The sequence below is a fragment of the Onychomys torridus genome, chromosome X (genome assembly GCF_903995425.1).
Source record: "Onychomys torridus chromosome X, mOncTor1.1, whole genome shotgun sequence".
NCBI classification, from domain to species: domain Eukaryota; kingdom Metazoa; phylum Chordata; class Mammalia; order Rodentia; family Cricetidae; genus Onychomys; species Onychomys torridus.
Genome location: NC_050466.1, coordinates 18,049,164 through 18,076,200, shown reverse-complemented (window position 1 = coordinate 18,076,200; position 27,037 = coordinate 18,049,164). Strand labels below are relative to the sequence as shown.

Sequence of the window (27,037 nt, the reverse complement as noted above, 5' to 3'; positions counted from 1 at the left end):
TCGCATTTAAACTACATTGCCTATGAAAAATAAAAACATATTCATCCAGTTGCTAGGAGCCAGTTAACAAAAAATAATGCCCCTAAAGACAAATTTTAAAGTAGGGATTATAAACTTTACTTTGTATTACAGGAGGAAGTGTATGGATTAATAGGACTTCCAACTTTGGAACCTAGCTTCCATTAAACTTTAGAAAACTACAGACTTACTAGACGGAGAAGTATAGATACAGTGAAATACTTTCAAGTTGAAAGATCACAGATGTTACTACATGCTAATTACTGATCAGTTCAGCAGTTGTGGGTTAAAAAACACATTTCCCCAGAACATATATTCAACTTTTCAAACAGTGATAAAGTGAGGAAGGTTTCTACAAAGTTAAGGATTAAAGACACTGATAGATATAAAAAAGCTGAAGAGCTTAACAATGTTTAAAATCAAATCTGACAGCCAGGTGCACTGGCGCATACCTCTAATCCTAGCACCAGGAAGGCAGAGGCAGGCAGAACTCTCTGAGTTCCAGGCCATCCAGGGCTACATAGTGAGACTCTGTCTCAAAAAAGAAATCTGACTACATAAAGGACACAATTGAAAACATTTAGTATTTTCCTTTCATCATCATGAAACAGCTAATTAAAATACTGACTTATTATATTTTTCCTCATTAGCACTGCTGACACTCATTCTTCTACATATTATCCTATCATTAAATATCAGCTTAGATAGAAATAGTACTCTTACATTGGCACGACAATAGACTTCCCAAGACTGTATTTGAAAACATTTTTTGCACTGTTGGGGATGCAGCTCAGGGCCGCATGCATGCTAAGCACATGTTCTAACTCTGAGCTATACCCTGGCCACGGAAAGAACTGTTTTAAGTAATTTATTAAGAACTTACAACACATCTAATGTTCACATTTTCTATTCCACATATATGAGAGTTAGCCTTTTGGTTTGCTTGTTTTAAGAGTGGAGGTAGACTTAGCCCGAAATACATTTCTAGGGCCGACTATAGAAACAAGTCAGTTTTCAAATTCCAACACTGCCTTTTACAGTAACACCGTCATTTTGTTAACAGAAATATCCTCCTACATAGTTTCTGTCTAGCCCATATGTAACACATTCAAGACAGAGATATGAAATTCCCAAGTTCTGCTGGGGTAGGGACAGACACTGGATGGAGCTGAAATATTCACACCAAATCACAGAATGAGGTTGAAATTTCTTATTCTGTTGACACTCTCTCTCTATGCCGCCTTCCTAACATTGCAGGGTTTCCTTCAGAATTTGGACTTTCAAACCAGAAAGTTAGGGTCAATCTTAAAAAGCCCCAAATAACTTACTAATTGTATCAACAAGCATCTGTTATTGAAGGACTGAAGGATTCAGAAGGCACAGAAGCACTGAAAAGCCACTTCAGAGAACAACAGCCTTTTTGGCTGGGCATGGTGGCAAACATCTGGAGTCTCAACACTTGGAGTTCAGAGTATCCTTGGCTACAAAGCCTGAGGCCAACCTGGACTACTGGAAACCATACATCAAAAAATAACCCCAAACACAAACAAAACAATAAGCTTCTTTTATGTCTAGAACCCACAATTTCCTCATTGTTCAAACTGCCCGTTGTAGAGTCAGGAAGTCATCACTTGTCATCCTTCCCTTTGGTCTTTCTGTACACCATCTCTCGAAAGCTGGCCAGAATCTTGTTCTCCCTCTTCCGTCTTTCTTCCTGGTTAAAGGATGCAAGGGCTCTCTTCTCATCCGCACTGTAGATCTGGTTCTCTTTCCGCAGCCGCACAGCCTCCATTCGGCGATGCCTGAAGACAATTTTATCTTCGACTTAATTTCTGACTAATAATTCCTACGGTATATCCTCATCAATCCTTTCTTAGTATAGAATCTACTTAAAAGGTGACAACAGAACCTGGAGACAGGTCATCAAATGACTCTACATTTGATCTACTGATGCTCCCTTTTCCTTTAACCTATTATCATTCATTTCAGATACTAGAGACATAATTCTGTTTTCCTTATTTCTAATAAACTGAAATGGGAAAGCTATTAAATGTTTTAGGTGATGTGTATTTTGGGGGTGGGGACTGTTTGTTTTTGAAAGAGTTGCATTAAATAGCTCTGGCTAACATGGCTGACCTCAAACTCCCACAGATCCACCTGCCTCTGCCTCCCAAGCAGTATAATTTAAGGCATGTGCCACCATGCCCAGCCAGTAATAGTGGTTTTTGTCTTTGTGGAGTCCATAGCAGGGCAGATGAAAGATTTATTTTAATTAATCAAGTGGTACATCAATGTTCAACTTTATGGATACAAAGAAGAGAATCAAGTCTAAATCTATAACTGAAGAGGAATTCTGTGGATAGTTTAATTCCCTTAGAATCCAGAAGTGTCACAAAGAAAAGGGGGATTCAGTCTAAAAGTTAGAGGAGTAATATATAGAGACAGAGGAAAACTATGATGTTGGATTTAAAAGGTCTGTTATTCAGAGAGAAAAATGAATGACCTCTTTTGTGCTTATGTACCCAACCCTACATAATTAGTTAAAGAGACTTATCTCTAGAAAAACCAAGAAAGACTGGGTAAGAAGAGGAGAGAATCATTTCAGGTTAGTGTGACAGTATCTAGGGATAAGATGGGGGAGTCGAGGAAATGGCAATATACTTAGGTTGCTTAGAGTATAGTGAGTGCCCTGTGCAGTTACATGGAGCAGAAAGCAATACAGAATGATGCTATAATGAATGCCCACTTGCCTGTCTCTAGTCTGTGGGGAAGATTTTCTCTTGGGTACCCAAGTGTAGTGCTGCTTGGTTATACTGCACATGAGAGTCCAACTTTCCAAGATGTTACACTGTTAATGGATATACTACCAGCAGTGTTTAGGAGCCTACAGCACCATAACCTCTCAATATCTGGCACTGTCAGAACTTTGAACCTTTTCCTATTAAATGGATACAAAACAGTATTTCACTAAGGTCTTGATTTCCATTTCCAATAAAAATGAACATCATTTAGTTTAAGTATAGGACATATGTATTCTTTTGATAAATGGCCCTTCCTTGTCATTTCCTTTATAGGTGTTCATTTCAATATTCTCATTACCAATACTTTATCAATTGTGTGTATCCCCAGAACCTTATCTGAGCCTGGAATTTTCACATTTGAAAGGACACAAGTTCTTACTTGCAGCCTAGGCAAACTTCCGGGTAGCACATTTTGTTTTGTCTAGAAAATGCGTCTTTATCTAAAAGGCACCCTCTCTGAAAGTGTGTAATCTAGTGGCACTGCTCTTTATACCTGGCGAGGCACTGTTCTGCATTCTTCTTTTAACATACGGATGTCATTTTCCTATCCCATTTCCTCAGTACTTATTTCTGCACAGATCTGACATGCTATCTCTTTCATTCACAAACAGTCCACACATGTATAACTGTCCTGGGCCTCTGCATTTTATCTACTACATAATTAGGTTAGTCCCTGTGCTTCCTAAATCCTACAGGTGCCTTCACTCTCATCTCCTCTTCAGAACTAACACAGCTCCTCTTAGCCTTTAGTCTAACAAATACGCTTTAGAGCAGCTTTGCCAAGTTGGACATTTTATTGAATCTATAGATAAATTTGAGAGAACTGACTTTACAATATTGCTAGCCTATCTTTGAACATGGTCTGTCTCCTTTGATATGTCTCCTTTAATGTTTCATTTATTTATTGATTGGTTGATTGATTTTTACAAGACAGGGTTTCTCTGTGTAGCTCTGGCTGTCCCAGAATTCTCTGTAGACTAGACTGGCCTCAAACTCAGAGATCCGCCTGCCTTTGCCTCCAAGGTGCTAGGATTAAAGATGTACCACCACACCCAGCTAAGTTTTAAAATTTTTTATTTTATGTGTATCAGTGTTTTGCCTGAATGTGTATCTGTACATCACATATGTGTAGTAACTGCAGAGGCCAGAAGAGAACTTCAGATCCCTGGGACTGGAGTTACAGCTGGTTGCGAGCTGCCACGTGGGTGCTGGGAATTGAACCTGGGTCCTCTGAACGAGCAGCCAGTGCTATTAACCACTGAGCAATGTGTCCATCCCTCTAATGGTTCTTAACATTTTATAGTTTTTCCCTGTGGGTGTCTGGGGATTCTTTTGTTAAGATTTATTTCTAAGTCATTCATATTCTGATACTATATATTAAACTATAAATGTTTATATTTCCTTATATATTATACATTATTAATATATATTAATGGTATGTTAAATTATATTTTCTAGTTGACTGTAGAACAACTGGTTCTGTAATAACTTTATATACAACCATTTGTTAACCCTCTGAGGTGTCTTTGGGACCTTTTATATAAACAATCATCTCAACCACAAAAATGGCTCCTTACTGATCCCTACATCTCTAATGATTCATCTTTATTCTGCCATCCTCCAAAGTAATGCTGCTTTTCAGAAATCTAAGATTCTGAGGGATGCTTCAGAGGTTCAACAAATATTTGTCTCTGGTATCAATTCAAAATAGTTAACTATTTTAATAAGTAGTTTGTAATCTTAAAGAATCCACAGTTCAGTATGAGTTCAGTGCTCCTGCCCTTCTTCTCCCTGATTAGTCAAGGATTTTCTGATTCTTCCACAGTCCTATTTGCTCGTGCTGAATCTGACATCTTTCATGACCCATAACTGATATTCTTTTCCAGAAATTCTGGTAACTGGAGGAAGCTTACCTTGTGACAATACTTTCCTCACTGCTGGAATCCTCTATTCCTTTATGATAGATGGCTGAATTTAACTCATTTCTTTTATTTTACAGGGGGAAAATTATACTAAAATATGAATAAGAAATAAAACTGGAAATTATTGCTTCTTTAAATTTGGAGATATTGTAGAGTTTGAGGCTAAGTTTTATATATAGTTAAACCTTTTTTTAAGTATGTTTCTTCTAATGAAACCAGTACCAAGTGTGGCCGCATGTGTGTATATGTACACTCTATTTCTACTAGGAAATAGTCACTTAATGAAAACAAATCATCAAATACAATCCTAGTAGGAAGAAAGAAGGAAGAGAGCTAAACATGGAAATTGACTCAGTGTCAAGAAGTACCTGCTCCCGCTCATGACATAACCCGAACATTCAAATGAGGCGATCTCTTCACTCGTCAAGCCAATTTCACCTCTTCGTGGGATGCGCTTTCCAGCCTTTACATATTCGGCCATAGCTGCACCTTCACCAGGTAACAGAGCATGGCCATAGCTACAAAGTAATTCAGAATTCACAATTGTTAGTGCCACAGAAAAGGAGAGCACAAATCATTTTCCCTCAGACAGTAGTAAGAACAACAGTGTTGAGCAGTATTGGGCCTGTGTGAATTACTTATGTTTTATTAGAGAGCACTGTACTATGAGCTGGATTACTAACCTAGAAATGTATAAATAACTTGGAAAAACAAAAGAACTAACGTTCCCAAGTATAGACTCACACTTTATAATTGTGGGTTAATTCATCAGGTATTACTATTACTGCTTCTGTCCTCAGCTCATTCTCTACAAAAAACCCAAATATATAATAGACCTCAAAAATAACTTGTAACAAACAATAATACCATACAGTAAAAATTACCTTTTGTCTTTTATTAGAAGCTTTTAAAAGGAGTTCAGTGATGGTTTCTTGCATTCCTATTAAACTTGAAGCTTACAAAATGTATACAATTATAAAGATAACTACACTACACTATTAAGGTAAACATAAATAATAGATTGCAGGGGCTGCCAAGGAGGCTCAGAGGGTAAAGACATTTACTGTCAATTCTGTTGACCTGAGTTTAATCCCTGGTACTCATATGGTAGAAGGAGAGAACCAACTTCTAAAAGTTATCCTCTAATGCCTTCCCCTTTCTCCCTCCCCGATACAAAGTTGATAAACTAATACAAACTTTAAAAATTACACTGCATAAAAGAAACAGAAAGGATCAAAGAGGGCTAGAAATCACAGAAATCACAGCTCCTTGCAGAGAGGCATTGGGACTCACCATATGCTCCTTCTTTTGGAAAGGGGTTTTGAAGGATAGTTGAAGATCTTGGGTGGTTTTTTTTTTTTGGGGGGGGGGGTGTTTGTTTGTTTGTTTTTCTGTAGAAACAGGGTCTCATGTAGCCCAGACTGGCCTTGAGATCACAATGTAGCCTAGAATGTCCTTGAATTCCTGATCTCCCTGCCTCATCCTCCCAAATGCCGCGACCACAGGCATAAGCACCATACCAAGCTGAAAAAGGACTTTAAATACTGCAAATACACTATTACTGGCTGAAAGCACAGCAGTGGCAGCCTGCTAACCTAGCATGAGCATACTCAGCACTGCAGAAAACAAAGCAAATAACCTACAACAAACAAAACCACCCAAGCTTTTCTCTTTCGGCTCTCTTCCCTCCACACGGTCTCTCTGTCTCTCTGTTTCTGTCCCTTTCTCTCTCTGTCTCTCTCCCTCCCTCCCTCTCTCCCTCCTTCCCTCTCTCCCTCCCTCCCTCTCTCCCTCCATAAAGCTCTAGAAAGGTAACCATGGCTTGTGACTTTCCTCCAGCATGCTCCTCCATTAGCATGGCCTCCACAGATGTCAGACAGCCATGAGCAGCACCGATTTAACCAACATTTGGTGCCATTCAGACTCAGATACACCAACCGAGGACCTGCTGACTGCTGCCGCTTGCCACCTCCTCCCTGTCCAGCGAGACCGCGAGACCCTCGCCTCTGCTGGACCCCTATACAGCTACCGCCATGATTCTTCACACTTTTTTCTATGTCACCAGCATCTTGTCAGACAGAAGGTTCCCAGCCACAGCCAAGAAGGATACATGTCTCCAGAACAAACAGATGGCAGACAGTATCCCAAAATGCCTGTCTACCTCGGAAGACTCCCCTGCTCCATTCCCCCAAGAGCCAACCGACGTCCAAAAATCAGCTGGAAGCAGTTTTTGAGAGGAACGACGCCCCTATTCCCATCTACCTGCATTTTTTTTAATAAGAAGTGAAAATGTGGGATGTAAGGACTCTGTCATTAATTACCTCATCAGTCTGGGATGCGCCCTCCGTGCGGTCTGTCTCTCTCCCTTTCTGTCTCTGTCTCTCTCTGTCTCTGTCTCTCTAAAAACCACCCAAACCCCACAACTGTACACTGCTACTTACTTCAAAGGCTTATCATCTTGGGAGGCAAGTGTTTTGGGAGCCTCTGGGCCAATGAGATCTGATGGTTCTTCTGCCTCTGCATAAAAGATATTAAGAAACACACTCACATCTTGACTAATCAGCTAATGTTTCATGTTTTGAGTTAGTCAGCTGCAAGAACCTACTTGATCGATCCTTCCAAGGATTCTCTAGAAATTCTTCTTGGGACTCTTTAGAGCTCGAATCACTAGACTCTTTTCTGTTCTTCTTGGACTTCTTTTTCTTATATTTCTTCCTACATGGATTATGATTTAATACAAATTAAGTATTCTTGTATTAAAAGGCATTCTCAGTTTTCTTTTCTTTTTAAAGAAAATTTTGTAAAGATTTATTTATCATGTATACAGTGTTCTGCCTGCATGTGTCCCTGCAGGCCAGAAGAGGGCACCAGATCTCATCACAGATGGTTGTCAGCCACCATGTGGGTGCTGGGAATTGAACTCAGGACCTCTGGAAGAGCAGTCAGTGCTCTTAACCTCTGAGCCGTCTCTCTAGCCCCTTAAAGAATTGCCTACATGTATGTCTATGTAAGAGTGTCAGATCTCCTGGAACTGGAGTTACAGATAGTTACAAGCTGTCATATGGGTGCTAGGAATTGAACCCAGGTTCTCTATAAGTACAATCCCTCCAGCCCCAGGCATCCTCAGTTCTCAAGGGAATGAAAAGGTTAATGAAAATTATCTGAATTCCCAGCTTATTCAAACTTTTCAATTCAATCTTTTCAGTTAATGAAGTAATATTTTACTATTAACAAGAAATGACTGAAAGATCAATGAAATAGGGCTGGAGAGATGGCTCAGAGGTTAAGAGCACTGGCTGTTCTTCCAGAGGTCCTGAGTTCAGTTCCCAGCAACCACATGGTGGCTCACTGCCATCTGTAGTGAGATCTGGCACCCTCTTCTGGCCTAAAGGGATACATGCAAGCAGAACACTGTATCCATATAAATAAATCTTAAAAAATTACAATATTTTAAAAAAATCAATGAAATATAGTTATCCTATAGAAAGATAATAGAAATGAAATAGCTTAAAACCTAACTCTCAGCCAGGAGGTGATAGCCTATGTTTATAATTGTTATGGAACAATCTTTTAGTATACTGTAAAGAAGTGTCACTCAGGGATCTTTTTGAGTTCGAGGCCAGCCTGGTCTACAGAGCAAGATCCAGGAAAGGCTCAAAGCTACACAGAGAAACCCTGCCTCAAAAAATAAAATAAAACAAAACAAACAAACAAAAAGTGTCACTCAGACTGGTCAAATAAAAAGCTAAATAGCCAACAGCAAGGCAGGATTTTGGGGGCAGAGAGAATGCTATGAAGAAGGCAGAGTCATCAGCCAGATACAGAGGAAGCAAAACATGCAGGATGTGAGGTAAAAGCCATAAGCCACATGGCACCACATAGATGAATAGAAATGGGTTCATTTAAGTTATAAGAGGTATTTAGAAACAAGCCTAAAGTCTGTGTTGTAATTTGGGAGCTAGCTGGTGGGACAGAGCAAGAGAAGCTACAAATGGCATCCAACATCCAGGCACATATTTCCACACAAGACCTGAGAAAGCTTAAAAAATAAAAAGGTTCCAAACACACAAAAAACATGGCTTCCTAGTCCTGCAGACTCTCATCATGCAGGCTGCAGTACAGAGACACATCTCCTAGCTGCAGGCTACAGGCTTGAGCGCCAGCTCACCATGAGCCAGGCTCTGTAGCAGTTTAAAATTTTGCTGATGCAGACAGAAAAAGTTACAGATATGCAGTAAAACAGGTTCAGATGGAAAAATAAACCTCTCAACAGGTTACACTGTGTTTAACAATGTGTGTAGGCTCGAACTGTTTGGGGGGCACCCAGGCAGGGGGATTGGGACCTGTCCCTGGTATATGAGCAGGCTTCTGGAATCCGGTGCCTGTGGTGTGATGCCTTGCACAGCCTTGGTGCAGTGGGAAGGGGCTTGGACCTGCCTAGGCTCAGTGTGCTGGGCTCTGCTGACTCCCCATGAGAGACCTTAATTTGGGAGATGTAGGGATGTGGGGTGGCTTGGGAAAGAGGGCTGGGGGTTGGGAGGAGGGAGGGAGGGTCTGTGGATAGCATGTGGAGTGAGTAGAAAATTTCTTAATAAAGAAAAATGAAAAAAAAAGAATAGAAACATATATACTGTATAACAAAAAAAAAATCCCACAAAGCAAGAAAAAAGCAAAAAACCCACAAAACAAAAACAATTTCTCACCAGTGTAAGCATTAATAAAAATTTTCAGTATAATGGGTTAAAATATAGCAAAAAATGTTTAAATAGCAGCATTCAAAGTAAACTACCACTGTTCAATCTCAGTGGCATACTGAATCTTGACAAAGACCAGCAGTGTTTGCTAATATGACAAAAAGAGGCAAGACATTAGTTGCCTACTGATAGTGTACACAGCGCTACCTAGAAAGTATTCCTGGCCAAAGTTCCAATTTGAACCTTGCCAAACTTGAGAGACACCCCCAACTCTCCAGAAAATAGAGAAGACAGAAAAACATGCTAAATCACTCCAAAAAACCACTATAATTTAGGGACAGTATTAGCATTCTGATATGAATAAACTGTAGGAAAAAACTGCAGAGAATTGACAGTTAACTTCTTTTTTTTTCTTTTTTTCATTTTTTTTTTTTTTGTTTTTTTTTGAGACAGGGTTTCTCTGTGTAGCCCTGCTGTCCTGGAAACTCACTCTGTAGACGAGGCTGGCTTTGAACTCACAGAGATCAGCCTACCTCTGCCTCCTGAGTGCTGGGATTAAAGGCGTGAGCCACCACTGTTAAATTTGCAAGCACAATAAAAGTTACTATATTTTTTTAAGGAATACCTTTTAGAGAAAGGTACTAAATTATTGAATTATTTATAGAGGGAATGATAACTTTCACTAGTACCAAAATAATTAGACGGTGATAGAGACTACCCATAATTGGCCAGACTGGGTATATATACATACACACACACACACACACACACACACACACACACACACACACACATATGGGGGACCATTATACTATTTTACATAATTTTATATACATTTTAAGCTTTTTCATTAAAAAAAAAGTAAAGAAAAACTGACGTTCTCCGTTTCTTCTTCTTTTCCTTTTTCTTAGCTTTCTTTGCTCTTCTTTTTGTATCTTCATCTGAAAATTAAAGCACATTATTATTGAAAAAAACTGAAGTTCAAAATCCCAATATTTTAACAGATAAATAATGTATTATTGCATATATTCATTTTTATTACAGAGAAATTTATTCATTCTAACATGTACTGAAACTTGCCAGGAATTATACTAGGGGCAAGAGTCAAAGAAATTAAAATCATGCACCAGCAAGATGGTTCAGTGAGTGAAATGCTTACTTCAAACCTGATGACATGAACTGGAGCCCTAGAATCACATGGTTAGAAGGAGAGAACTGATTCATATAAATTGTCCTCTGATCTCTACACACTGGCTGTAGTATGTATGAGTGCACACACACAAACACATACAATAAACCAATGAATGTAAAAAAGAACTTTTGTCACACTAAGAATTAGTAATATCAGGAATCACTATTAATTTATTCATTGAGTTAATGGCATTGGTTAAGTAGGAAAACATCCTATTTCAAAGAGGTACATATAGAAATATTTAGTCAAGGAATGATAACTTACTCTGAATAGCTCAGCAACTTAAATGTCAAAATGCTAACAAAAGCTAATAATAATAATGACTACATTGTTCCCTTTACTTTCCTGGGAATTGTTAAAGTTTCATAGTGAGAAAAACAAAACCAAAAAGAGACAACTCTGTATGCCTGTGGCAAAGGAGAAGAATGTTTTCCAGAATCTCAGTAGAAATAATGTGGGCCAAGAGAGAAAAGCATGGGGTGCGTGAGGATACAGAGGAGTCTTAAAACCTGCCAGACACACACTGGCAAGACGACTCAGTTGGTAAGGGTGCTTATTGCTGGGCTTGAAGACCTGAGTTCAATTCCCTAGGACCCACATATACTGACTGTGGTATGCACGTCCACATACATACACACACACAAATGCACAAAATAAACGAATAAAAGTGTAATTAAAACATAACTGATTTAGGAAGATAACTAAGGAATGGTTGACCTGGAGGTGGTAAGTAGTTGTTTTGAAATCAGTTTATTACGAAAGTAGCGCATGTCCACTGAGTAAGCCAAGGTGGATGCAGGGAGTGACAGGCTCTGAAGGCAGAGGGCCTGCTGTACCAAATGACACGTACGGAACTGCAGAAAAGAAAAGCTGAGGGGCTGGAGAGTTGGCTTGGCAGTTAAGAGCACAGGCTGCTCTTCCAGAGGACTGAATTTGATTCCCAGCAACCACATGGAGGCCACAACTATCTGTAACTCCAGTGCCAGGGGGTCTGATGCCCTCTTCTGGCCTCCACAAGCAGAGGGAATACACATGGGCAGAGACATGCTTGCAGACAAAACACGCACACACGTAACATTTTCACAATTAAAGTGCATTCTAGGGTTTGCAGAATGATACTACTTTCTCACCACTGGAGTCTGTCTCAGATTCACAGTCACTGTCACTGTCTTCAGAATACTTCTTATGTTTTCTTTTAGATGACTTCTTCTTTCTCTTTTTCTTGGATCTTTCTTTTGAATGACTAGATTTCCTTTTCTTCTTCTTTTCATCTGTTAAGTACAAATAAAAAAAATAACGTCTACAGAAGTATTCACGAACATCTTACTATATTTGAAATACTGAAAAGAACTTTGGTATCCTGAGTAAAAGCAAGGTCTAATGTTCAATTATTTAGAAACATACTTTTTAAATTTATGACTTAATAAATTCGTTATTTTACAAAATTACCTTCTGAACTAGATGCTGAAGTAGTGCTTTTCTTTGGCTCTTCATCCTCTACTGGTGTATGTTCATCAGAGCTGAATTACAGAAAACAGTTGTAAGAAATATCTACATAGAACATTAAAATATGCACTTAAAATTTTTCAGTTAACAGCACTCATTGCCTAGGAACCTTCAAAGACAGCATTTCAAATTATTATTAATATTGTTGTTGTTACTATTACTATCTTATGTATATAGGCATTTTGCCTACACATATGACTGTGCCTGGTGCCCACAGAGGCCAGAGAAGGCATCGGATCCTCTGGAATTGCTATGTGGGTGCTGTGGACCAAACTCAGGTTCCCCAGATGAATAGCCAGTGCCTTTAACCACAGAACCCTCTCTCTAGCCCCCAAAGACAAGAATATATTCAGGAGTCTACTATCATCATCATAATAAAATGACTTATATTTACATAATATTTTAGAGTTTACACAGTACTGTTAATAAAGCAATGTGTAAGATTTATATTTTCAGAAGAAACTCACAAAAGTTGAGAACTAGAAAACATGAGGAAAGATCAAGAAAAGGCAAACATAAAGAATGATGGAAGAGTTCATAATTTTATTATTATTTTTTTGGCTATGGGGATCAAACCTAAGCCTCAAAAATGTTAGGCAATTTTGCTTTATCACTGAGAGATATCCTAGCTCCAGAATTTTATTCTAAGTAGGTGAAGGATACACACTAAAACAACTCCCATCTCCCCAGAACCTAATAGACTACAGAAATCTGCAAAATAAATTCTGAAAGTAAGTTTTTGTTTGGGGGTTTAAATACATTTTTTTACATTTAGTTTATTTAGTGCATGCGTGTGTGTGTATGTGTGTGTGTGTGTGTGTGTGTGTGTGTGTGTGTGTGTGTGTGTGTGTACATACAATACTGTGGAGGTCAAAGAACAATTTTCAGGATTTGGTTATCTCCTTCCACCCACTGCGGGTCCCATGGATCAGCCTGAAGGTGTCAGAGTTTGTACCAAGCACCTTTACCTGCTGAAACATCTCACTGGCCTGGATAATTTTCTTTTGAGACAAGGTCTCTAGCCCATGCCTTTACCTCTTAAATAAATCATGTACCACCATGCCTGGTTTATTTGGTGCTAGAGAACAAACTTAGAGTCTTATGAACTCTAGACAAGCACTCTACCAGCTGTTATCTGCTCAGCAAATAGAGTGTGTGGTGCTCTTGCATAGGACCTGAGTTTGATTCCCAGTACCCATGCTGGGTGGCTCACAATCACCTATAACTCTAGCTCCAAGGAAATCTGATGTCCCTGGCCTCTGGGGACATGGGACATAGCTGTGCATACACATGGAAACCCACACAATATACATAACTAAAAATAATAAAAATAGACATGGTGATACACACTTTTAATCCCAAAACTTAGAAGGCAGACACAGGTGGATTTCTGTGAGTTTAAATCCAGCCTGGTCTACACAGTTAGTAGGCTAGCCAGGGCCACATAGTTTGACCTTGTCAAAACTAGTAAATAAATCTAAAAAAAAAAAAATTAATACTTTGGGAAAGGTTCTAAAAACTTAAAATACTTCGATGGTACCCAAGGAAAGTTCTCATATTCTTTTTTTTTTTTTTTATTTTGGAGCTGAGGATTGAACCCTGGGCCTTATGCTTGCTAGGCAAGTGCTCTACCACTGAGCTAAATCCCCAACCCCCAAGTTCTCATATTCTATCATCCTTTCCTTTAAAGTTTTAAAGATCATACTGTGGGGGAACCCACCTCCACTTTTTCCCCAGGGTACTCTTGAGGAAAGAGGGATATGAGATATTAGGTAGAAAGCTAGAGAGGAGAGAAACAGAAACACAGGATAGCCTTGGGAGGACCTGGATCAATATCCACTAACCCCCTTCTGTCTCTTCTAAGAGGACTTTTATAGGAATGCCAAGGGGTGGAGCAAAACAACCTCCCCCTTGCATAGCCAAGTGCAGACCTTTCCAATCACCTGGTAACTACACACATGGTCAAGCAATCCTCTAATGCAGCCCTGCTGGGTAAAGCAAGCCCATATCTCACTAGGAAACCTCTGTGGGCCTCCATATCACACATGAAATAACTTTCGTATTATTTATCAAAATATTTTTATGGTTTCTTTTCATTCTCATTCAATGAGTGGTGGGGAATATTATTTTAAGGGGTGTTACTCTTGTTGATGTTGCATTTGTTTAACTCTGTGAAGCTGTGTTACTGTGCCTGTCTAAAACACCTGATGGTCTAATACAGCTCTGAATGGCCAATAGCAAGGCAGGAGAAAGGACAGGCAGGGCTTACATGCAGAGAAAATTAGAGAAGGAGAAATCTGGAAAGAGGGATTGAAAAAGAAGCAGCCAGAGAAGGAAGAGGACTCCAGGGGCCAGCCACCCAGCTACACTCACAACAAGCCACAGTAAGAGTAAGATACAGCCGGGTGGTGGTGGCGGTGCACCGCCTTTAATCCCAGCACTCAGGAGGCAGAGCCAGGCAGATCTCTGTGAGTTCAAGGCCAGCCTGGTCTACAGAGTGAGTTCCAGGAAAGGCACCAAAACTACAGACAAACCCTGTCTCAAAAAACAAAAAAAAAAAAAGAAAAAAGAAAGTAAGATACAGAAGTAAGAGAATGGGAAAAACCCAGAGGCAAAAGGTAGATGGGATAAGTTAAGGAAAGCTGGGGAGTGGGGATTTAGCTCAATGGTAGAGCACTTGCCCAGCAAGCACAAGGCCTGGGGTTCAATCCTCAGCTCCAAAACACACACACACACACACACACACACACACACACACACACACACACACACACACACCCCAGAAGCATGCCAGGCAGTGGTGGCACATGCCTTTAATCCCAGCACACAGGAGGCAGAGGCAGGTGGATCTCTGTGAGTTCAAGGCCAGCCTGGTCTACAGAGGTAGTCCAGGACACGCTCCAAAGGTACAGAGAAATCCTGTCAAGAACCCCCCCCCCCAAAAAACAAGGAAAGCTGGCTAGAAACTAAGCTAATGCCAAGCATTCATAATTAAGAATAAGCTTCCATGTGTGATTCATTTGGGAGCTGGGTGGTAGGTCCCCCAAAAGAGCAAAAACAAACAAGTGAGTTCAAGTATCTATAGGAACAAGTTTCAGATAATACTGCTTTATCACCCTGACACAAATTATAAGTTTCTTGTCAAGCACACTGTCTCAAAAAAAATCCAAGAGTGGAGTTGGGCAGGGTAACTCATGCTCTTAATCCCCACAGGTGCATCTGAATTCAAGGACAGCCTGGTCTACAGAGAGAGTTCTAAGACAGCCAGGGCTACACAAGAAAACCTCTCACAAAAACAAAACCATAAACAAACAAACAACAGAAAAATATGGGGCCAGCAAGTTAAAGGTGCTTGCTGTCAAGACTGATGACCTGAGTTTGAACCTTTGAATCCATTATGTGGAAGGAGAGAGCAACTCCCACAAATATTAACATTTAAAATGAAAATAAACCAGGCAGAGGTGGTGCACGCCTTTAATCCCTGCACTTGGGAGGCAGAACCAGGAGGATCTCTGTGAGTTTGAGGCCAGCCTGGGCTACCAAGTGAGTTCCAGGAAAGACTCAAAGCTACACAGAGAAACCCTGTCCCGAAAAAACAAGAAAATAAAAATAAATAAATAAATAAATAAATAAATGAAATGAAAATAAATATGGAATAAAAAAGTAGTAGTCCTTCAGCGTATTAGATAAAGGTGACCTTAATGTAGACTTGAAACTCTGAAACTGTAAGAGAGAAAAATCTTTAAGATATAAACATGCGGGATGAAGAGGTGGCTCAGTGGTTTAGCACATTGGCTACTCTTCACAGAGAACCCAGGCTCAATTTCCAGCACCTACATGGCAGTTCACAACCATCTGTAACTCCAGTTTCAGGGGATCTAATGCCCTCTTCTGACCTCTGCAAGCTCAGAGCATGAATACAGTACACTTACACACAATGTAGGCAAAACACTTATAAAATAAAATAAATATTTTTTTCAAAAAAGATAGGCATAAGCAAGAACTTTCTAAAGAGGATGCCAGATGTTTTCTAAATAAATCCCCAGATCAACAAATGGGACCTTGTGAGATTAAAACCCTTTGTACAGCAAAGAGAAACAACTGAGTGAAAAGAGCACCTAAAGAATGGGAGAAAATCTTCCATCTGGCAGATGAGGATACCAAGAATATACACAGAACCAAAAAACTAAAGAAACCAATACAATAAATGGGCTAAGCTGAGCAGTGGTGGATCCCACCACTGGAAGGCAGAGGCAGGCAGATCTCTGTGAGTTGGAGGCCAAACTGGTCTACAGAGTGAGTTCCAGGATAGCTAGGGTTACCCAGAGAAACCCTGTCTCAAATAAACAAACAACAAATAAATAAATAAATACATGGGCTAATGAAATGAACAGACATTTCTCAAAAGATGAAATACAAATATTCAATAAACACACACACACAAAAAAATGTTCAACTTCAGTATCCATCAGGAAAATGCAAATGAAAAATACACTGAGAGTCCATCCTACACCAGACAGTATGACAGCCATTAAGAAAGCAACTAAGTACAAATGCTGTTGAGGATGTAGAGACCAGGAAGCCCTTATATACAGCCAGATGGAATGTAAACTAATTCAGCTTCTGTGGAAATTATATGGAGGTTTCTCAAAACACAAAAACTAGATCCGCCACAGAATATAGCCATACCACTCCTGGGCATCTGCCTGAAGGATTACAAGTCATCACATCACAGAGACACTCAAAAAGCAATATAAACCACAGACTATTCACAGTAGCTCAGTTACGGGGTCAAACTAGGTATCAACAACAGAGGAATAGACTTATAGTGTATGTGCACAGTAGAAACATTTTCAGCCAAAAAGAAGACTGGGGTTACATCATGTATAGGAAAATGGATGCAATAGGAAATAATCCTATTGAGCAAATTAAGCCAGTCTCAGGAATACAAATTTCATGTTTTATCCGATTTGTGGTTCTCAGATTTCATATAGTCACATAAAATCATATGTGTATGTATAAAATGAAAGAAGAAATGAAACTGCTTAGGGGAACAAAGGGACACATGGGATAGGCATTGTGGGCAATAAACAATGTTATGTCTTATGAACTTTTTTTAATTTAAGGGCCAGAGAGGTGGCTCAGTTAATCAAATTTCTGTTACACAAACACAAGGACCTGAGTTCAGATCCCCAGCAGCCATAGAAAATGATGGGTGGGCTGGCACTCACCTGTAATTCCAGCATTTGGAGACACAGAGACAAGAGGATCCCTAGGGCTTACTGGTCAACCAATCAAGTTCACTGGATCAGCACCAGGTTCATTGAAAAACTGTCTCAAAAAATAAGGTGCTGGACTAGCAAGATGCCTTATCAGGAAGGAGCACTTCGTGCCAATCCTAACAACTTGAATTATATATTATATATTATATTTCCTGGAATGCACATGATGGAAGAAGAAGAAAACCAACCCATCCAAGTTGTTCTCTGACCTCCACATGTGATAAGTGAGGGAGGACATGTACAAGACCTGTGTGTGTGTGTGTGTGTGTGTGTGTGTGTGTGTGTGTGTGTGTGTGTCTGTTGTCTGTGTCTGCATGCACAGAGAGAGAAACAGACAGACAGACAGAGAAAAATGTAAATTTTAAAAGTAAGGTAGACAAGAGATCACAGAAAATTTGACTTCAAATTCTGGCCCCCAGCACACAATCACACTAATTTTTTAGGATTTTGAGTGTCTACTTTTCCCATCTCACTAGCCCCTTTCCTCAGGAGAGCCTTCTTTCTTAGTAAATTACCTCTATTTTATCACTTATACTAATACCTAACAGTCTAATAGTGGGTTAGTTGAAAAAAAATGAAAACTAATATAAACATAATATGAAATATAATGAATCTTTCTGAGTAGGAAATTAGTGCTTCAAGAGTTATAATTTAAAGACAGCAATCAAGCTGGGCATGGTGATCTATGCAAGTAATTCCAGCATTCAGGGGGCTAAGGCAGGAGGATTGCTGTGAGTTTGAGTCCTGCTTTAGTTGTTACAGAGTGGCTTCCAAATAGCCTGGATTACAGAATGAGACCATATCTCAAATACAATACAAAACAAAACAAACCCACACACACAAGGAACGGGCTAAAATCTACTAGCAGTGTCAGTAATCATTACCTATGTTCCATGTTTGGTTTTTTTGGTTTTTCGAGACAGGGTTTCTCTGTAGCTTTGGAGCCTGTCCTGGACTAGCTCTGTAGACCAGGCTGGCCTTGAACTCACAGAGATCCACCTGCCTCTGCCTCCCAAGTGCTGGGATTACAGGCATGTGCTACCACAGCCTGGCCCCATGTTTTTTTAATATAAAGGGTAAAATAGCATAAACCTTAAGAAATCAAAAAAATCTGATAAGTACTTGAAGCTCTTCACTTAAAAATTTTGACAGTAGGCTGGCTAGATGAATCAGTAGGTAAAGGTGCTGCTAAGCCTGATGACCTGAGTTCAATCCCTGGGACCCACATGGTGGAAGGAGAGAACCGACTCTTGCAAGTTGTCCTCTGACGTCCACCTGTGCACATACATACATGTACAAATAAATAAAATGTGAGAAAATATAATTAAAAAATTTTTGACTGCAGACTAGGATTTAAACAAATGCTATTAACATTGTAAAATGATATGTTTAACCCACTTACTCTGGTTCAGGATTCTTTGGAGAAAGTCCCCAAACTTCAGGAGCTCCCAACTCTCCAATTCTCTCTCTTTCACTTAATCTCCTGAAAGAGATAAATATTTAAATTATATCTCAATGGATGAACTGTTTCCTAAACATATAATAAAACTCAACAGGAATCAAGTCTTCCAGCATTATTTTCCCCATATATCTTTGAGATCTTACCATGTTGCCTAGGCTGGCCTTGAACTCCTGGGCTCAAGTGATCCAGCCTTCGAAGAAGCTGGGGCTACAGGAACACCTGGATTTATCTACATGTTTGAAAAATTAATAAAAGCTTGGTTTAAATATAAGCTCATTAGGTAACAGAAAGGTTTGGGGGGGTTGGGTTTTTGGGTTTTGGAGACAGGGTTTCTCTGTGTAGCTTTGGAGCCTGTTCTGGATCTCACTCTGTAGACCAGTCTGGCCTTGAATGCCTGCCTCTGCCTCCCAAGTGCTGGGACTAAAGGCTGCCCCACCACTGCCGGGCTAAGGAAGCATTATGTTTAAAAATAAATTCATTTGTTTATGTATATTTATAAAGGTGGGGAAATCTTTTGATTTGGTCAAACTTTCAGTTTTCAGGAACCTAGGAATTAGTGAAGAATATAAAGATGAAATGAAAATAAAGGGGATTCTGAAAAGGAAGAAAAATTTTCTTTGACAAAAACTGTCCTTATTAAGGTTTATTACCAGTTTTTCTTTTAGATCCTTTTTGGAGAAGGAGTACATTCTCTACTTTGGGGACGACACTTTTTTTTTTCATTTTACATATGTGACTAATTCTGCTTTAATATTTACTACTACTCATAAACTTACAATACAAACTCTGGGCTGGAGAAATGGCCTAGTGGTAAAGAGTACACACTGTAAGACAGTTGGCTCTCAGCTGCCTTAATTCCAGCTCCAGGAGATCTGATGCTTCTGGCCTCCCAAGGCATCTATGCTCACAAGTGCATATCCATACACAGACATGCATGCATACACATAATTAAAAATATAATAAAAATAACACCAGGTATGGTGGTTGATCTCTTCAGTCCCAGCACTTGGGAGGCAAAGACAGGCAGATCTCTCTGTTTGTGGACAGCTTGGTCTACATAGTAAGTTCTAGTACAGCTATAGAGACCTTGTCTCAACTGCCCCCCCTAAAAAAATAAAAATAATTATTTGAAGGGGGAAGCCTTAATTCCTTATTCCTTAAAGTGTAGTGGCTTAAAACTCACAGGGTTTTTTGTTTTTTGTTTTGTCAAGACAGGGTTTCTCTGTGTACTTTTGCACCTTTCCTGGAACTCACTTGGTAGCCCAGGCTGGCCTCGAACTCACAGAGATCTGCCTGGCTCTGTCTCCCGAGTGCTGGGATCAAAGGCGTGCACCACCACCGCACCTGGCCTCACTGCCTGGCCTCACAGTTTTTTGTTTGTTTGTTTGTTTAAGCATAACAATTATAAAAGAAATATAATGGGCTTGACTTTCTTTTCTTTTAACTATACAGAGCCAGACTTAGAGGGTTTTTTATTTGATTAAAAAGATAATTTAAAAAGGTATACATCTGGGGTTGGGGATTTAGCTCAGTGGTAGAGTGCTTGCCTAGCAATAGCAAGGCCCTAGGTTCGATCCTCAGCTCCAAAAAAAAGGGGGATACATCTGTTTATAACTGCTGGGGGGGGAATGCCTGCCCAATCACAAAGAACACAAAAAGTCTCATACCCCTTGCTCCTGTAAGGCTTTAAAATTTCTCATTTTTAAACATTCAGTACAAAGCCTAGCACTGTGCCTAAGACATAATGTTTAATAGACACAATAAACTTCATATTGCCTGAAAGTACAAATGCAAATTTCATCACAGCAATTATAACATTCCAGTAAATCCTCTCCACCTCTTTTTGAGACTGGATCTCAGGAAGCAGGGTCTAGCTAGCCTTCAACTCCTGATGGTTCTGACCCTTTCTCAAATGTTGGGATTAGAGATATGACCTCACAAAACTCATGGCTCACTATTTGCTTTTTGACTGTCACACTCTCTGAGTACTATACCATGCTGAACAATTTAAATTGGATAGGTAAGTCTCTAACAATTCAGACCTGTCTTACTGTTTCTGTTTCCACACACTTACGGAAGTTATTACAACCTTAAAAGCCTTGTTACTAATTTCCCTCAACCCTTTCTGGAGTACTGATCCAACCAGGGCCTCAGGTTTGCTAGGCAAGCACCCTTCCACTGAGTTACAACTCCAGCTTCTCCTTTTTTAATGGTGAAGAAGTGAAGCTCAGAGAGGTCAACTAACTTGCCCCAAACTACCCTGCTTCATGACAAAGCCTTCAAACTCAGGTTGAGTGATTGTGAAGCCTGCCCTTTTTATAATTATACTTTATTTCCTCCCCTGCTGGAAGCAAAAAAAAAAAATCATGAAAACAATTCAACAGTTGGAAAGTTAACTTGCCCCTCAATGCCTGTAATGCTTAAAGTTTTATACTTTTTAATCACATGGTACAAAGCCTAGTACAATGCCTAAGACATAACATTTAACAAACATAATTAACTTCATAAATATTAGATAGTATGACTAATGCAGTAATACAAGCCTCTCTCTCAAAGTCTCACTTTCCCTCAGGCTGACCTTAAAGCTATTCGGTAGTTCAGGCTGGCCTCCAACTAATTGTGACAATTCTGCCTCGGCTTTCTGAACGCTAGAATCAAAGGAGTGAGCCATCATGCCCAGCTTTTTTTAATTTAACTATTTTTTTGAGACACGGTCTCGTGTATACCAGGATGGCCTTAAACTTGCTATGTAAATGAGGACGAGACTGATCTGACTTCCCTCCAGAGCCTCACTGCTGTTGCAACTACAGTTCTGTCGGTCTTTTAAACTAAGAACTCCATTAGAGGAGATCTGAGCTCATTCCTGCATTTGTTTTTCATGGTCAAGATGGCTGGGACCACTTTACAAAAGTCTTCCTTAATGTAGCCCCATCTACAGCTTGGCAGAGCATTTTTTTACATTCATCTAACCATCTTGCATAGAGGAAGGTTTCCTCCTATCCAATACAGATCCTTAATTACAATCCTTCCGCAAAACTTTTCCACTGACATATCCTGTTATCTCAAACTTGTCTGTTCCTTCATGCAACAAGCAACCGTTGCATGCCTCCCAAGAGGCAGGCACTACTAATTCTGTGATCGATTAAATAGGACCTCACTTCCACAAGTTCGGCTTAGTGTAGAATAAAGACAAGCTCACGGATAATGATGCAACCAAGGGAATACAATAGAGCTGAGCCTCTTAGCGATATCTGCCTGTAAAGACAGAAGGGGGAAAGTGGGTGGTGGGAAAACAGGGTATTTTATGAAGGAGTCTGGGGATGAATGAAAATATAAGTTAGAGAAGGATAAATAAAAAGGTCGTGGGGTGGATTGAAGAAAAGGATGAAAAAGGTGCGAGGCGGGTGGGAAGCGAAATACAAACAGAAACAATGAATGACAAGCCGGATTCAAAGGCAGGCAGACTCGTCCAAGAGGGTGCAGCGATCTCACTCACTTCTGCCGCAGACTCTCCTCTCTCTCCTTGTCCAGCAGGCTTGGCCATGGCTTGTCGCCCCCGTAGGGACGCGAGTAGCCGCCATAATAGGCAGACGAGGATGCAGAAGCAAAAGGGGCACTCCGCTGCGTAGAGGGCCGCTCTCGAGAACGCGATCGAGAGCGGGAGCGGTAAGATTGATTTCGAGAGCTTTGGCTGAAGCCACTGAGAGAATGGCTGAGCCCATTCCGGTCACCGAGACGAGAACAAGAGCGCGAGCGAGAGCGGCGACCCCGCGGGGAGCGGGAAGATTTGCTGGGTTTAGGGCTCCTCGACGAACTGCGACGTTTTCCCCCGGAGGCCTCCCGTTCAGGGCTACGCGAGCCTGACACAGGAGCCATGGTGGTGGAAGCTGAACCCGCCAAGGGGCGGAACAAGGGGGCGCTCTCGCGGCCCCCAAGGGTCTAGGATGCCTAGGGTCCGGGAGCCAGCAGCGTTTATCAAACCAGAATGAAAAGAAAAAAAAAAAAAAAAAAAAAAAAAAAAAACCCTTGGAAACAGTTCCGGGTACGACGGTAAACCCCTTCCCCTGGACCCAGGCTCCCTGCAGCCAACAGGAAGGGATGTGTGTATTAGTATATAGAAGCCGGTCAGGAAACTGGAGCACGGACACATACAGTTCCTAGTGAGGTTTCTGAAATCTCAACTACACAGAACATTAACCCTTTGCTAAGTCTGAAACTCTAAAACCGGAAGGAAAGTTATGATGAATGCAGTACATATTTCATTGAATAGCTGTATGAACACTGCCAATTCTCAATGTGTTTCCTGTGCAATTATATTTGCCTGTATAGTGTGATCTTAAGAATCCGTGTGTGTACTATAACACAAATCCTACACACACACACACACACACACACACACACACACACACACACACACACCGCTCCTTTTTTTTCTTTGAAATCCTTAACAAATTAAAGAGGGTTTATGGCGATTAGGGTTTTACACACACACACACACACACCCCGTTCCTTTTTTTTTTCTTAGAAATCCCAAACAAACTAAAGAGGGTTTTTTCGCTGTTAGGGTTAAGTTTTGATCTAAGATACTTGTTGTCCAGTTTGCTTAGAAGGTATGTATTCTGATAAATTCAGTCTGTTAGCACTCCGATTAAATTATCACCCCAGAGGAAAATCTTAGTATTTAGCTTCCAGCCACCCATCTCTACCAGGGTCCCACAAAACGATTTGTCAGCCCGTTAAACTAGTCCATCATACACTAGCCCAGCAATGTATGGTAAATGATCCGTAATTATGTTTATTAAGTACTATTTTTAAGTGAAAGAGCATCCAAATGCTAATTTTGATTAGGTTTTTAAAATCTCTTTTGAAATTGAGTCGGGCGGTGGTGGCACATGCTTTTAATCCCAGCATTCGGGAGGCAGAGGCAGGCAGATATCTCTGTGAGTTCGAGGCCAGCCTGGGCTACCAAACAAAGCTATACAGACAAACCCTGTCTCAAAAAAATAAAATAAAATTCATACCCTCTTTTTCTTTAATTGTTGTTACGTGTGTGTGTGTGTGTGTGTGTGTATTCCTAAATATGTAAATATAACTGCTTAACTGTTGCTGAGTATTCAACAGAGAAGACTACTTGTACATGCATTTCAGCCAATAGAAAGTCTTTATTAGCCAACCAAATACACTGGGTGTTCGGGATCTCAGTTTAGCCCCAAGACTTTCTCAGGGTGAGCTTTTAAGAACAAACACACCTAGTTAACAAGAACAGTTAGCCAGAAGTGGAACTACAGAAGCCAAAAGGCAAGGTTAGTACATTTAGAGACTTTCCCAGGACTATGCACTTGGATGGATTGGGTCTTTTGTTTTGACAAGTGGTACTATCTTCATGCTGAGTTTTACAGCCTGAATGGTACTTCCGTCATGGAGTTAGTTGTGCTAAGGTCTGGGGCGGGGGGCATACTAAGGTCTGGAGCCCTGTTTCAATGACCTACTTAGTGCATATATTATTACCTGTATGTATATTTCTGGGCAGGCCACTCGGTATTAGATAATCAACTCGGGGAAGACTATTTCTTGTGGCTCTCTGCATTACTCAGTTGTGGGAGCCCATTTTCAGGTTCCTCGTGGCTTTACCCAGCAGGTCTGCATAGAGAGGATGATTAGGGCCACGGGCCTGAGTGCAGGTGTCTGAGATGGTCTGCACCTGGCTGTTGGGAGGGGTATGTGTGTCTTTTGCTTTACCCCTTGGCGTTTTTTATAAATACCCTGGGGCAGAGACAGTCAGGACTTGTTGGAATAGGTTCCAGGTTCCAGGCCTGCTCGAGGCGATCCTGTATTTTCTGTTTATCTTCACAGTCTAAATCCTTCTAATAGTTCCTGCTACTCACACTCAAGAAAACTCTGGGGAACTGTGGGGTTGGTGGGTAAATGCCCCGCACTCAGTTGCCTGCAGATCTTTGTCTATGGTTGGAGCTTCTTGTGATTTCCCTCTTTCATGTTACCTTTATCTAGCTGTTGGTGTTGTCCTTGTTCAGGTCTTGCTTAAGCAGCCATGTTGCTGAGACTTCATAGTCTCCCTGACGTTTTTTTTAATTAATTAATTTTATTTTTTTTATGATTTACTTGCCGGGCAGTGGTGGTGCACGCCTTTGATCCCAGCACTCAGGAGGCAGAGGCAGGCGGATCTTTGTGAGTTCGAGGCCAGCCTGATCTACAGAGTGAGTTCCAGGAAAGGCGCAAAGCTACACAGAGAAACCCTGTCTTGAAAAAATATATAAATAAGGTTTTTAAAGTACTTTAGAAAGGTGTAGGGGCTAATGAGATGACTCAGACTCAGCAGGTAAAGGCCCTGCCACTAAGCCTAGTGATCTGAATTCCATCCTATCTGAACACCATCAAAAGAATGACTCATGGTGGACAGTGCCTTGGGGAACTGTAAGAGAGGCTCCAGGGGAAAAGGCAAATGGCCTTTTACCTCAGGTGCATTTTGTTCCCTGGGCTGTTCTTCGACATGACTTCACGCCTCCTGTGACAAACATTTATGTTCAATTTATAATATGTTCACTTTTATTGGATATCAGATTATAGCTGTAGAACCCAATCTGGTGAAAGGATATGCTGAGTGCTGTCCTCAGTGTGCCCTGAATCTGGACATGGCCTTCTGCCTTGCATTTATGCATTCCCAAATATAATCTACAGTACATGCCAGGCATTGTGTTTAAACTGGTCTTTCCTGAGAAAGTTTTGGGAAAGGGCTGCTCTGTTAATATTTAGTATGTGCTTATTCTTGTTTATTTACATGTTTTTCTGATCATGGTTTTCTGAACTCAAGAACCTTCCTTGGATCATTTCTTTCTTTGTTACATTTATGTATAAAAGTGCCCTGAAAGGAGGGAGAAAGTATAGGCGGGGCTGGCAGGCAGAGAGAATAAATAGGAGGAGAAATCAAAGCTTGAAGAATAGTGAAGAGCTAGGAGTGAGAATACGTGAAAGAGAGGACACCAGGGGCATGCAGCCAGCCACATAATAAAAAGGGAAGAAAGAAGCAGGGTGGTGGTGGCACACGCCTGTAGTCCCAGCACTTGGGAGGCAGAGGCAGGTGGATCTCTGTGAGTTCGAGGCCAGCCTGGACTACCAAGTGAGTTCCAGGAAAGGTGCAAAGCTACACAGGGAAACCCTGTCTCGAAAAACCAAAAAAAAAAAAAAAAAAGAAAAAGAAAGAAAAGAAAAGAAAAAGAAAAAAGAAAAAACAACCCACAAACAAACAAAACCAACAACAACAAAAAAAAGGAGTTGGCAAAATTGCTGGATGAGAGAGGTGTCAAAACATGAGATTACATGTCATTTGGGGGTTAGGTAGGCACACACTGTCTCTGTATGCAATTTTGTCTGTTAGTTTTGACGTTTCCTGGCTCTCTGACTCTTGTTAGCTGGAATGGCAAAAGCTTGATTTCAGGATGAAGGGCTCTGTTCTCCCCTCATGTGCCCCCAACTTTCGGAACTGCATAGTATATATACTCAGCTTCTAAATTCATTCTTTCAACATAATAGCATTTTTGCTTTAAAATACTTTATTGGGATCTTTTTTACAAAACCAGTTACTTATAAGACAAACTAAATGTCTCTTGGGGAGGAGTACTGTGAAATTTTAGTATCCTACCCGGACTGGTTTGAACTAATGCTTAAATGATCTTCTGGTTCAGTAGCCTGAAGAGTTGCTAAGACAGGTATCTGCTACCACACCCAGCTAATGTTGTCTACCTGGCACATAAATATGCTGGTCTCAGGCCTTTTTTTTCATGAATATAGTACTACAAAAATGTCTAAAGTTCTCAGGATCTGGCCAACTTCAGATAAAGGTCATTCTTTGTAGCAGCACAATCCTCAGGCTTTCAGTTCTCAGGTTAGTGCAAAATCTAGATGATGGAAGTGTGGTCTCCAGACCCCATTCTTTCTTCAATTGTAACACACCATAGTTATTTTCAATCATGGCACTGAGAACTGCCTGCAAGGATCAGGAACTTGCTGCACGAAGGTGGGTCAGTGCTTTGTCCTCGGCAGGTACCAGCAAAAGAGATCCTCCTTCCACCTCAGTCAGGTGTACCAACAAAGTACTCTACTTCCTTCCTTTCTTCACTCCCTCTTTCCTTCCTTCCACAGAAA

General features: G+C 40.5%; 1 protein-coding gene across 1 annotated transcript; it reads right to left on the bottom strand.

The window, feature by feature from the left end:
• Nucleotides 1–518: 518 nt before the first annotated feature.
• Nucleotides 519–22,871, bottom strand: LOC118574510 (NFKB activating protein). The gene is made up of 9 exons (XM_036175455.1): nucleotides 22,374–22,871; nucleotides 18,818–18,898; nucleotides 12,077–12,147; nucleotides 11,758–11,898; nucleotides 10,313–10,376; nucleotides 7,347–7,456; nucleotides 7,183–7,258; nucleotides 5,110–5,259; nucleotides 519–1,820 (listed from the first exon to the last, which is right to left on the bottom strand). Exons 1-9 carry the CDS (start codon nucleotides 22,751–22,753, stop codon nucleotides 1,646–1,648), a joined length of 1,248 nt encoding a protein of 415 aa, XP_036031348.1. The 5' UTR covers nucleotides 22,754–22,871; the 3' UTR covers nucleotides 519–1,645.
• Nucleotides 22,872–27,037: the final 4,166 nt, after the last annotated feature.